This window comes from Eubalaena glacialis, chromosome 6 (assembly GCF_028564815.1).
Source record: "Eubalaena glacialis isolate mEubGla1 chromosome 6, mEubGla1.1.hap2.+ XY, whole genome shotgun sequence".
NCBI classification, from domain to species: Eukaryota; Metazoa; Chordata; class Mammalia; order Artiodactyla; family Balaenidae; genus Eubalaena; species Eubalaena glacialis.
In genome coordinates this window covers 105,332,608-105,346,516 of record NC_083721.1, presented here as the reverse complement: position 1 = coordinate 105,346,516, position 13,909 = coordinate 105,332,608, and the positions used below count along the sequence as shown (strand labels likewise).

Sequence of the window (13,909 nt, the reverse complement as noted above, 5' to 3'; positions counted from 1 at the left end):
TTACAAGAGCTGACTATATATTTTCAAGTTCATATTTTCTGCCAACAGATTTGATCTTTCGCCATCATGTAATCCAGAAAAAAGGAATCACTTGTCCCATATCAGGCATAATGGGAAATTGCACAATCCCAAGAATACGTGGGGCGGGGGGCAAGGAGTGCTCCTCTTAGACCAACTAGCAGGTCAAAGCTGACCTACATCACCACTCCTATGAAAAACCGTGCTTCTCCATGATATGGAAATCAGACTTGATTTTAGACCACATAGTAGGGCTTTCCTCTTGATGTGAAACTAATAACAATAGCAGCAGTGTTTTTTTTTTTTTCTTTTTATTCTCAAACTGATTGTTAATGAGAAAAAACACGGAGCAGTTAACAATGCAACTTGAATCTTTAGTCTTCTCTTTCCAGCTCAAGCACTGAAATATGACACTCCTTTCATAATATTCTGGCCATCACGTTCTCTCTTTTCTTTTTGCCTTCAGAGTCCTTTCCAAAAGGAAACATGCTGCCTGGCATTCTACATTACTCCTAATTTCCAGGTGGAACAATGAGACAGATGAAGTGACATCTAAAAACACCAGGGATTATATTTTTAAAAACAAGACAATAATTCAGATCTTCTTGCTTTAATTCTTCTCTATATTACCACGAAGAAATATTTATCAAAGTTCAAGAGATTACTGATATGCAATAATGACCAATATCTACACATTAACGGAGCTATTCATAATAAACTCATCAGTGAAGTAACTGGAAAAGAAGTTTAAATATAAAGAGTGAGTTTTCACTATTCTGTTTATACAGTACTGAAACAACCATAACATTCAAACACCCATAAAAGTGCAAAACTTTAAGTAATATTAAATAATAATTGATAACTGAAATACTGCAACATCCTGAAGTATCTTCCAAATGACCAAAAAGAGATGAAATTTTGTTCAGTATAACTTCAGTTGTTTTACACAGAACTATATATTTAAAAAAACTGTAATCCATGTAAGATATACACAAAACCCTGAACTGACTAGATTGTTCAATGAATAATACTCCACACTGCTTTGTTGTTATGGACAAACGAGTTTATAATTCAATGAAACCCATTTAAGAAGTTTTAATCTACAGAATGACACGTTCAAATTGTTTGGTCCTATGAGTTTTATTAACAAAAACCTCCCATTCCTTTATAAGATGTTTAATTCCTCTGAATATCATCTTTAAAAGGCCTGACTTGATTGTTGTCAAAATAAACCACAGATCAAGTACAACCCTCCAGTCTCCAGCCTATAGCCTCTTCATGAGTTTCAGTTCTGTGTAAGCCACACAGTGACCTTCCCATGAGTTTTCCATTGGAGATTTCATAGTCTAACTTTAACGTTTTCCACAAAGTATCCCTCCCTTCTCTAGGCTTTGGGTAGAATGTCAAATTAATAATGGCATGTGGTGTTCCTTAGCATAACCTGCCAAAATGTGATAATTTCCTTGGAAGAAAAGCCATGGGCTGCAATCATGCGTCTGAGTTGACAGACATCCAAATGGATCCTATATAAAAAGAAAAGGTTGGTGTCTTCCGGAATATGAATGTCCACTTTTAATAAATTCAAACAGATCCCAACATAAACATCTTCAAACTTGATGGGTTTTACGTGACTCATCATTTCATAGATTCTTGGCACCAAATCTCTGGACATTATATAACCCAACCCACTGCAGTAGGGAGGAAACACCTTGAAGGGATACTCCTGGTATGAAATATGGGTTTTTTGGTAAAATCCTCTATAAGAATAATTATCAATTAGAGGATAACCTGTGAAAAACTTTTCTGAGTGGTTTAAATTTAAAAGATACTTCACTAAATTGCCAGTATTGATGAAAACATCAGTGTCTGTCTTCATGATGTACCTGGCGTTGGGGCAAAACTCAGTTACCCACCTAAATGCCATGATTGTTTTCAAGGTCAGGTTATTGTACGTGTCTAAAAAATCTTGTCGTATTATGTCGCCATAAAGGAGGTGTTCATCCTCTAAGGATAATGCTAACACTTTGTCTTCCCTTTCAGCCTGTTGGCCTAATAAGAAAAATATAAGAACCTCATATCCCCACCAAGACTTCTTTTCACCCCAAGTAACTCTAATGGCCTGTCTGGCTTTCACATCCGAGGGGTGTGAGGTCACCAGGATGACCAGAAATGGGTTTTGATGAGAGCAGTTCGAATGCTCTCGAAGTGTGAAGCGGAAGTCTTGTCTGTAAAGGGGCTCATACTCATAGAAGTACATCCAGTTCACGCGTTCTACCACATTGTAGTGGGGAAGACTGAGGTACCACATCACCAGGAAGCTCAGGAGCGACAGCAGCAGGAGGCTCCATTTCAGGGATCTCAGTGACATCCTACCCGGAAGGGTGGTCAGGCGTGCCGGGGCCATTCACAGCAACTCAGGAGCACGCGAGCCTCGGGTTCTGGAAGAGTTATCAAAGACCTGCTTAGTATGCCACCACCCAAAACACATTTTCAAATGATACCTGATCATCTACTTAAGGAAAAAGAGTTGGGAGAACAAAAGCTCCAAAGCAAAACCAAAAATCCTGACCTGAATCTACTTAACTTCATTTAACTAGAAGCAAACGGATACCAACAACCAAAAGTATATTTCAGCTTTTTACATCAAGACCAATGTTAAAAGCATACCCTTAATTATTTGAGGAAAATTAATACTTCTTGTTTGACATAACTGTTGAAATAATTCTTTACTTCTTTTTCATAATGGTAAAGAAGAGAAGCAGTTTGCTTTATTTTTTACTGTAGATTTATTTTGTAACTCCCCCATTACTCATCTTTTTCTGTCCCTCTGGATATCCAGAATAAAATCATTAATGCAAAGAGATATTATCAGCAACAAAATCATTAATGCAAAGAGATTTTATCAGCAACATGTCCAAATAAACCAAGGGTCTTTCTCAGCTGTGTGATCTGATGTGAATTCTAGCAAATCCGGAGTAAGAAAAACCCAATAGCTACAATTATTCATGGTGACCTGCTTGATATGGGATGAGATAAAGGTGGAGATGCTTCCCCTGAAAGGTGAGGCCTCTAAACACAAGGATAACCATCTCTGGAGTTTTCAAATGCACAAGACTATGAAACAGCTGAACTCAATGCTCAGTTTGGACAGCAAGTGCTTAAATTAAAGGCCTGCCCATAGTATGAGTTTTTGTGTGTTTCCCATTCTAATCCCACTCCCATCTAATCTAATCTAACTTCCCTGTTCAGAAATCCTGCACCAGATCAGAATCATGGGATGGAACCTCCTAGAACACTTGCTTTTACACGGAACTTCTAGCTGAGACAAGAAAACTGAGCTAGGAGACACGGCACATTCACAGTTGCAGCCTCAGCTCTGCTTTGGATCCCAAGGATAAGGTTGGTTTACAATTCGGGATCCCACAGGGCTTTCCTGGTGCCATGATCATGGGCCTCAGTCCAAAGACATTCATGTACTAAGTGTTTACTAGAACTTCAACATCCACAGACTGCACCAGGCACTAAGGAGGCCAAAGGAAGAAGGAAATGGGAGGAGTACAAATCCCAAGGCAACACGTAAACATGTCACAGCAATGTAGTACAGACTGTTTACTTCAAATGCCAAGGAACTTCAGAATGAGGGACAGATCAACAACATGAGGGGCAGGCTGAGGAAGCTTCTGACCATGCCCTTTCACCCACAATCAACTGGGGGAGCGATCCTGGGAACCCAAAATTTGCTATGGAGGGCGCACATTAATGTCATCATATGGAAAGGCTGGTCTACCAAGGGTTCTACCTTGGGGCAATCTCAGGTCTTTGGGCACACAGTTCTTCTGACTCTTAATACATATAAAAATGACAGGATCTCAAGACTCTTTGTCCTTTCCCTCTGGCCATATCTTACCTGCCCTGATTACTTCTTGCTACAATATCCTTTCCTACCTCTAATGTTTTTTATATTTTAAGTCACACAGTACAATGGAATGTTTCGGCAAACTCTCTAGTTCGGTTTCATGTATATGTGTCTTGCCTTTCCACTTATACTCTATGACCTTGTCGGAAAGAACATTTTTCTTTTGACAAGAGTCAAAGTACAAGACAGAGACCTACAGCAAGAGTGCAATGAACACTGACCTGTCTGATATGCTATTTCTATTTGTATAAACATAAAATGTAGGTCTACCCGTCCCACCCCCATCCTCCTTTCTCCCCCTTGCTAGCCTTACACAGCTAGCTCTCAGAAAAACCTGAAACAGAATAGACCTAGAATGAGAATTATGGAAGGAATTAGTATCTTCTTACACTTTCTCCTCACCTGGCTACTAGACACAGCACAACCTACGGAGCTCCATCTAATCTCAGCCATCGATGACCTGTGCATTTATGACAACTGTTATCAAATGGCAGTTTTACGTCTCATTCTAGCAAATTGGCACATTATAACAAATTTCGGACAAATGGAAGGAAAGCATCCTGAGTAAGGGGCTTCATGTATAACTGCACACAGGCAATGGAGGCCCGGCTACTCTTCAATAATGGGAAGAACTCAAAAACAGCAAATCTTACTGTGAAAGTTATCCTATATGCATTCTACAAGCCACAGTTCATAAATGTGAAATTGTGTCTGCAGTTATGATGTCTACTGCTTACGGGCCTACGAAGAAAATAAAGTAGCAGCAAAAAGAAGAGGAACTATCTATTCCAAAAGCGGGGGAAGGTCTTTCAAGGATTGGCTGGAACAGACTTCAGGTTACCCACAACACAGGTGGCTCCAAAGGCAGAGACCAGAGCCCACACCTAGCTCTATCCTTTGCCAACCAGGGAGAGCTATGGGTACGTTATTTACCTCTGGAAGCCTCAGTTTCCTCATTTCTACAGAATGAAGATGTTAATACAGTGTGAATTAGTGACAGCGTGTGTAAAGCACAGATGGCCCGTGTCAGGTACGCAACAAACAGAGGCTGTCATCATGAGCCGTGTTCCACCCTTTGCAGCTATTCCATCCTGCTTATGTTCACTAAATTGATTTTTATTGTCAAAAGGGATTATCCTAAAGAAATAATCTTGATGAATTCTTCTTCCTTGATGAATGTTTCAAAGCGTAAACAGATTTTATTTCTTACCTTCTTGATTTATTTCTTCTGAGTGAAAGACCTTCAATTTCATCAACTGAACATTCAGTAGCAAGTAGTAGTCAAAAATAGTGCTTGAAATTTCTGTAAGATATATAAGAAACTTAACAGCATCTACTTATGGGTCAGGGAATTAGACGTCAAAGAGGGGAAGGGAACCCCCTTCCCCATTCCAATTTCTTTCTGAACATATGCTGAAATAAAACGTTAAAAAAAGCCCACGAATCCACAGAATTCAGAGAGTTCATGGGTTCATCATGGAAGAAGAGGACTTGGTATTCAAGACGTAAAACCTCTAAGTCCTCACGGCAGATGGTGTCTTATGACATCCTACCACAGTTCCACTTCCCTGGATAAAGAACTCAGGGTCACTAAAAGAAGTGAAACATGAAACTTCTAAGAGACACTCTGCTGGTATCCTCTCTTTAATTCTCTGTTCCACACACATACACAGAAGGCAACCCTGACATGAGACTGTCAACTACCACTTCCCAATCCACTCCCTCCCCTTTGAACCTCTATCTCTACTTACAAATACCCAAGACACATTAGTAAACTGAAAACGATGCAGCACATCTCAATTCCTGCCATGCTTTAGGATGCTCATATATTGATTTTCATTAGTCAAATTTAAAAACCAGAATAGGATGTGACAAACAGGAAGGCACTGATATGTATCACTCCTTATACCAAAAACACTCCAAATGGATTAAAGATTCAAATGGGAGAAAAATAAACTGCTAGGAACACAGACACACAAAAAATACAAATGAACATTTAACAATTTTGAAGTGGGGAAGAACTTTTAGTTATCCCAACTAAGGAAACAACCCAGAACTCATAAAGGAAATTTTGATCAAATAAAAATTTCAGAAAGTTCTTGAACAAGGCTGAAAAGCAAAAAAAAAAAACGTGATAAAAAGCACAAACAAGGTTAAAAGATTAAAAAAAAAAACAGGGAAAAAATACCTAAGATATTTATAATAATTTATAAGCCAAATAAGAGTTCATACAGCTTAATAAGAAACAGACAAATGCAAAAAGAGAATAAACAGCCAAAGGGGATGTTCTCAAAAGAATTACAAATGATCAATAAAACAAGAAAAGATATTCAAACTCACAAGTAAGCAGAGATATTGACAAAAATCTCAAACTGGAAAATTAAGGGGGTAAAATGACAATACTTAGTTTGTGTGAGGAAGAGGCATTCTTGTGCACTCTCTGGAGAGATTTATTAAACATGTATCAAAAACTTGAATGTGCACACCCTTTGACCAATATCACTGCTAGCAATTTATCCTAAAGAAATAATCAGGCAACTGTGCATAATTTATAATATAAAAAATTATTTTAAAGTCTCCCAATAGGGAATTGGTTAAACAAAATTATGATACATCCATACAACAGTGTACATTTATCATTATATGCAATGATGCTTAGCTATATTCTCTTGATATATTACTTAGTGAAAAATGCAGTAGCAAAATTGCATATGTAGTATGATTCCTTTTGAAAGATGAAAAGACAAGTCTCCATATACCCACATAGCCACACATGCAGAGCAAGATGTCTGGAAGGATGTGTCCCAATATGTCAATGGTTTCAATTCTGTGGACTTCCTGGAAGATTTCTTTCTTTTTTTTATCATTTGGATTTTCCACACTATTTGTGTATTGTCTTTGTAAATAGATAAAAACAAACTAAAAAAATTGGACTTCATGCTTGCGTATCTCAAAGTTCCACTGAATGGTAGTAACCCTAAGCTAGCAGTTAGGATCCCAAGTTTCACCTTATCTCAGCTCTTCTCCCAAGGTGTGAGCATGTACAATTCATGACATTTCTAGTAGGTATTATTCTCTTTTGTCTCAGTAAATATTAACTAAATACAGTAAGCAATGATTTTTAAAATCCATTCAAAACACTGTAATTCTAATATAACTCTAATAGGATGTATATTAGCTAATAATAATAGCATTATGTACACACACAAAACCGTTTATAAAGTGTTACAACAAATATTATTAGTTCCCCCCAATAACCCTATATTGTGGGCCAACTGGTTTTACTGTACATATTTTACAGGTGAATTTTAGAGTTCAAGTAAAATGAAGGTGAAATAAAAACACTCTGAAATGGACTAGGACTTATAAAGTGCACAAACTCTAGCTAAAAGAAGAACCAAGGGAATGTATTTTAGTATGAAGAAAAATGAACTCAGGAGGAAGGAACGGAATTCAAGAAACAAAGGTAAGTAAAGAGATTATTGAAAGATAATGAAAACTAGTAAATATACATAGTAAAAGAGAGAGAGAGAGCGAAGAACAAGCACAAAAACAGTATTTTTTGGTGTGGTTAAAAAAGTGAAACCAAAACACTATATAAAAATGATGTGGTTGCTGTAAAAAGAGTTTCATTTAATAATGTGTATTAACCTTTAGAGTGACGACCCTGAAAGAACAGATACTGAACATATACATTCCACACAGATTAAGAAATAAAAGAAACAAAGCAAGCTATCAACTCAACAGAGGGCAGGAGAAAAGGAAAAAAGCAGAGAAAATGCATGGCAAATGGAAAACCACAGAAGGAGATGGCAAAAGTAAATTTAAATGCATCTGATATCAGAGTAAATATAAACGTAAACTCACCTACTGAAAAACAGACTCTCAGACTGGCTTAAAACTCTGCCAAATACTACTTATAAGATGCATGCCTATCGGCCCAATTCGGTGATGTATGCTCTGTTATATACTCTGTTAATATTCCTCTCCCTCTAATGATTGTATATTGAAATTTATATACTCTGTTAATATTCTTATTCCTTTCCCTCTAATGACTGTATATTGAAGTTAAGTTAAATCACTTTCTATTAAAGATTTGATTGAAGCTGTTTAAAAAAAAAAAAAAAAAGATGCATGCCTAAAACAAAACAACACAAAAAGTTTAAAAATTAGGAATTTTTTTAAAAATCAGGAAAATGCCAATCAGAAATCTGCTCTAGTTATTTATTAACATCATGTATTTAAATGAACAGCATTTAAAAGGGACAAGGAGATTTTGTTACTAATAAAAGGAACCAACATATACATTCCACACAAATCAAGATAAGTTAACAATCATGAAGCTATACAAACAGAGAAACATAGTCTCAAAATACAGAAAGCCAACTCTGAAAAGTATGAGTACAAATGGGAAAATCTATAATCCTAATAGGAGATTTTTAACAAATCTCTCTAAATAACTAAATACATCAAGCAGAAAAAAATAAGGATGTGAGTGTTTCAAATAAAATTATTAATATTATTAATAGTCTTGATTTAGTACCTTTCATTCAATTAAAAAGAACAGGAATATTCTTTTCAAGACCACACGAAACATTTACTAAAAAACTGATCATGGACTTCCCTGGTGGTCCAGTGGTTAAGAATCCACCTGCCAATGCAGGGGAAACGGGTTTGATCCTTGGTCCGGGACGATCCCACATGCCGCGGGGTAACTAAGCCCGTGCGCCACAACTGCTGAGCCTGCATGCCACAACTACCGAAGCCCGCATGCTCTGGGGCCTGCATGCCACAACTACTGAGCCCGCGTGCTGCAACTACGGAAGCCCGCATGCCTAGAGCCCATGCTCCTCAACAAGAGAAGCCACCGCTTGCCGCAACTAGAGAAAGCTCGCGTGCAGCAACGAAGACCCAGTGCAGCCAAAAAAAATAAATAAAAATAAATAAAATGATTATACTAAAAAAAAAAACTGATCATATTAGGTTACATAAGCTGTCTCCAAAATTCAAAACTTAATTTAACACAGGCCCCATTATCTGACCACAGTATTATTTCAGCTTAACTACCAAAACATATCTTGAAAAGCACATAAACAAACACACAAAAAATCCTGTCAGGAAACTCAAAACCCTTACACACCCAACTTTTGTTTAATCCTTAAACTTAAAGAGAACACCACAATGGTAATCATAAAATACATGCAACTGAATACCAGCAATGTATAACATTTCAATGAGGAAGATATTATACCAATCCCTTACTTGAAAATTACTGGGGGAGAAGACAAGTCAATTTTTTTCTCTCGTTGTTTTGTTTTAAATAGTGATTTGTAGTTCAGGGAAGACAAATAGCTCCAAGTGAAGAGGAGAAGCTCTTCTTTATAGAAAACTGCCAGTTATGAATGTAGATAGAATGACAGAATAAGAAAACTATCATGTTGCAACCTTTCATGAAATTACTGATTCAGGCAATGATTATCAATCAGTGTTTTAATCATCAAATGAAAGATTGATGGGGAATTAGACATTGTATGGTACCAAAGTAACACCACAAAGATTACTTTTTACTTGTAAGGACTGAAAAAAAATATAAAATTCACAGTGAAGGAATGCTACCACTCTCATCCAATCATCAATCTCAGCATTATAAATAATGGAACAAACACATATTATGTGTCTCCAAATGAGATACAATGTGAAGTGTACATCCTAGCCAAAATGTCTAACTGGAATCTAATCACGTTTTATATGAGATACAGAGAGTAGAAGAACAAGCTAAGAACTCCACAAGGAAACACTCCAACAAACCCAGGAGGTGGGGTGTTCTATGGGACAACTAGCATGGTGTCTACAGCTAGTCAATTCCGTAAAGCAAGGGATGGCTCGAGATTAAAAGAGATTAAGAGACATACACAATTGCAGTGTATGATCCCAGACTGGATCCTGGAGAAACTGAGGACAATGTTGATATCAGGTGATGTGAAAAGGATTATTTATTTTGTTAGGTGTGATGATGTTAACTGAAAATGTTCCTGGGTAAATAAATGTGCTATATCCATACAATGGAATACTATTCAGCTATAAAAAGAAACAAAGTACTGATACAGGCTATAACATTTTATTTAAGAATTCAGAACATGGGGATGGCTTCACTGGGGAATTTACCAAACATACAAAGAAGAACTTATACCAATCGTTCTCAAACTCTTCCAAAAGACTGAAGAGGAGGGAACACACCCAAAGTCATTCTATGAAGCCACTATCACCCTGATACCAAAATCAGACAAAGATACCACCAAAAAAGAAAATTACAGGCCAATATCTTTAACGAATAGAGATGCAAAAATTCTCAACAAAATACTAGCAAACCGAATTCAAGAACACAAAAAAAAGGTCATACAACGTGATCAAGTTGGATTCATTCATCCCAGGGTCACAAGGATGGTTCAACGTATGCAAATCAATCAATGTGATACACCACATCAATGAAAGAAAAGACAAAACCACATGATCATTTCAACAGATGCAGGAAAAGGATCTGATAAAATTCAACATACATTCATGTTAAAAACTCTTATCAAAGTGAGTATAGAGGGAACATATCTCAACATAATAAAAGCTATTTTTGACAAAGCCACAGCCAACATAATACTTGGTAAAAAGCTAAAAACCTTATCACTAAAATCTAGAAGAAGACAAGGATGCCCACTCTCACCACTTCTATTCAACGTAGTATTGGAAGTCCTAGCCACGGCAATCAGACAAGAAAAAGAAATAAAACGTATCCAAATTGGAAAGGAAAATGTAAAAATTGTCATTATATGTAGATGACATGATACCATATATAGAAAACTCCACACAAAAACTACTAGAACTGATAAACAAACTCAGTACGTTAGCAGGATACAAAATCACCGTACAGAAATCTGTTGCATTTCTTTACACTAATAATGAAATGTAGAAAGGGAAAGTTTTTTAAAAATCCCTTTTAAAATTGCATCAAAAAAGAAAAATACTTAGGAATAAACCTCACCAAGCAGGAGAAAGACTTATATATTGAGAACTATAAGACATTGATAAAGGAAACTGAAGCTGATTCAAAGAAATGAAAAGATATACCATGTTATTGGATTAGAAGAATTAATATTGTTAAAATGGCCATACTACCCAAAACAATCTACAGATTTAATGCGATCCTTATCAAATTACACGAGATTTTTCACAGAACCAGAACAAATAATCCTAAAATTTATATGGAATCACAAAAGACCCAGAATTACCAAAGCAATCCTGAGAAAAAAGATCAAAGCTGGAGGCATAACCCTCCTAGACTTCAGACAATACTACAAAGCTACAGTAATCAAAACAGCATGGTACTGGCACAAAAACAGACATATGGATCAATGGAACAGAACAGAAAGCCCAAAAATAAACCTATACACCTACAGTCAATTAATCTTTGAAAGGAGACAAGAATATACAATGGAGAAAAGACAGTCTCTTCAGCAAGTGGTGTTGGGAAAGCTGGACAGCCGCACGTAAACCGATGAAGTTAGAACACTCCCTCACACCATACACAAAAATAAACTCAAAATGGCTTAAAGACTTTATATATAAGACTTGACACCATAAAACTCCTAAAAGAGAACATAGGCAAAACATTCTCTGACATAAATTGTAGCAATGTTTCTTAGGTCAGTCTCCCAAGGCAATAGAAATAAAAGCAAAAATAAACAAATGGGATATAATTAAACTTACAGGCTTTTGCAAAGCAAAAGAAACTATAAACAAAACGAAAAGACAAATTACAGACTGGGAAAAATATTTGAAAACGATGTAACTGACAAGGGCTTGATTTCCAAAATATACAAAAAGCTCATACAACTCAGTTACAAAAAAACAAACAACCCAATAAAAAAATGGGCAGAAGACCTAAACAGACATTTCTCCAAAGAAAACATATAGATGGCCAATAGGCACATGAAAAGATGATCAACTTCACTAATTATTAGAGAACTGCAAATCAAAACTACAATGAGGTATCACCTCACACTGGTCAGAACGGTCATCATCAAAAAGTCTACAAATAATAAATGCTGGAGAGGGAGTGGAGAAAAGGGAACCCTTCTACACTGTTGGTGAGAATGCAAACTGTTGCAACCACTATGAAAAGCAGTATGGAAGTTCCTTAAAAAACTAAAACTAGAGATACCATATGATCCAGCAAACCTGCTCCTCAGCATATATCCAGGAAAAAACTCTAATTTGAAAAGATACATGCACCCCAATGTTCACAGCAGCACTATTTACAATAGCCAAGACATGGAAGCAACCCTAAATTTCCATTGACAGATGAATGGATAAAGAAAATGTGGAATACAATGGACTGCTACTCAGCCATAGAAAAGAGTGAAATAATGCCATTTGCAGCACGATGGATGGACCTAGAGATTATCACATTAAATGAAGTCAGACAGAGAGAGGCAAATATCATATGGCATCATCTATATGTGGAATCTAAAATATGATACGAATGAACTTATTTACAAAACAGAAACAGACCCACCAACATAGAAAACAAACTTATAGTTACCAAAGGGGAAGGGGCATGTGGGATAAATTAGGAGTCTGGGATTAGCAGATACAAACTACTATATATAAAGTAAATAAACAAGTTCCTACTGTATAGCACAAGGAACTATATTCAATATCCTGTAATAAACCATAATGAAAAAGAATATTTATGTGTGTGTGTGTGTGTATATATATATGTGTGTGTATATACACACACACACACACACACATATATAAAACTGAATCACTTTGCTGTACACCGGAAACTAACACAACATTGTAAATTAACTACACTTCAAGAAAAAAAAAAAAAAAAATTCAGAAAATGGGTGAACCAAAAAAACATGATGCTAAGTAAAACAAACCCAACACAAAAGACCATATATTATATGAAATGCCCAGGACAGACAAATCTATAGGCAGTAGGTTAGTGGTTACCTGAGGGTGGGATCAGTGACTGACTGCAAATGGACATAAAGGATCTTTTTAGGGTAATGGAAATATTTAAAAATTTGATTGTGGTAATGGTTGCAGAACCCTGTAAATTTAGTAAAAATCATTCAATTGTATAATTAAAATGAAATAATTGTATGGTATGTAAGTCATACCTCAATAAAGCTGTTAAATTTTTTTTTAATTTAAAAAATATTTTCCTATTTTTAAGAGTCATATGCTGATATATTTAGGAGTAGAATGTCACAATATCTATATTTACTTTAAAATATTTCAGTAATAAAAACTAAAGAGAGGGCTTCCCTGGTGGCGCAGTGGTTGAGAGTCTGCCTGCCAATGCAGGGGATACAGGTTCAAGCCCTGGTCTGGGAAGATCCCACATGCCGCGGAGCAACTGGGCCCGTGAGCCACAATTACTGAGCCTGTGCGTCTGGAGCCTGTGCTCCGCAACAAGAGAGGCCGTGACAGTGAGAGGCCCGCGCACTGCAATGAAGAGTGGCCCCCACTTGCCACAGCTAGAGAAAGCCCTTGCACAGAAACGAAGACCCAACACAGCCATAAATAAAATAAATAAATAAATTAAAAAAAAAAACAACAAAAAAACTAAAGAGAGTTAAGAAAAGAAAAAAATTCCCTCTCTCATGTATTTCTGGTGGAGTAAAAAGTGGTAACACCTCTATGGAGGGCAGTTTGGAAATACATACTTATACAAATTACAAATACATTTATTATTTTATCAGTAATTTTGTTCCTGAAGTTTATTTCAGATACAGGTGCATATGTCCAAAATGATGCACGTATATAAGGTTATTGGCTGCAAAATTGTTTGTAACAGTAAATAATTAAAAATAAGCCAAGGGATCACAATGAGAGATTTCTTATATAAACCATGATACATCCACCCAATAGAAAACTTTACAGCAGTTAAAAAAAAAAAAGAATAAGGAT

The 13,909-nt window shown here is 36.3% G+C and overlaps 1 protein-coding gene across 5 annotated transcripts in view; it reads right to left on the bottom strand.

The window, feature by feature from the left end:
* Window positions 1-369: 369 nt before the first annotated feature.
* Window positions 370-13,909, bottom strand: part of B3GALNT1 (beta-1,3-N-acetylgalactosaminyltransferase 1 (globoside blood group)) — a 36,054-nt gene continuing 22,514 nt past the window's right edge. For all 5 annotated transcript variants that reach the window (XM_061193478.1, XM_061193484.1, XM_061193483.1 and 2 more), the window contains 2 exons: window positions 5,145-5,237; window positions 370-2,456 (listed from right to left, as the gene is read on the bottom strand). In XM_061193478.1, the coding sequence (XP_061049461.1) occupies window positions 1,427-2,422 (996 nt within the window). In that variant the 5' untranslated portion in view covers window positions 2,423-2,456; window positions 5,145-5,237 and the 3' untranslated portion in view covers window positions 370-1,426. The remainder of the gene's footprint in view (window positions 2,457-5,144; window positions 5,238-13,909) is intronic.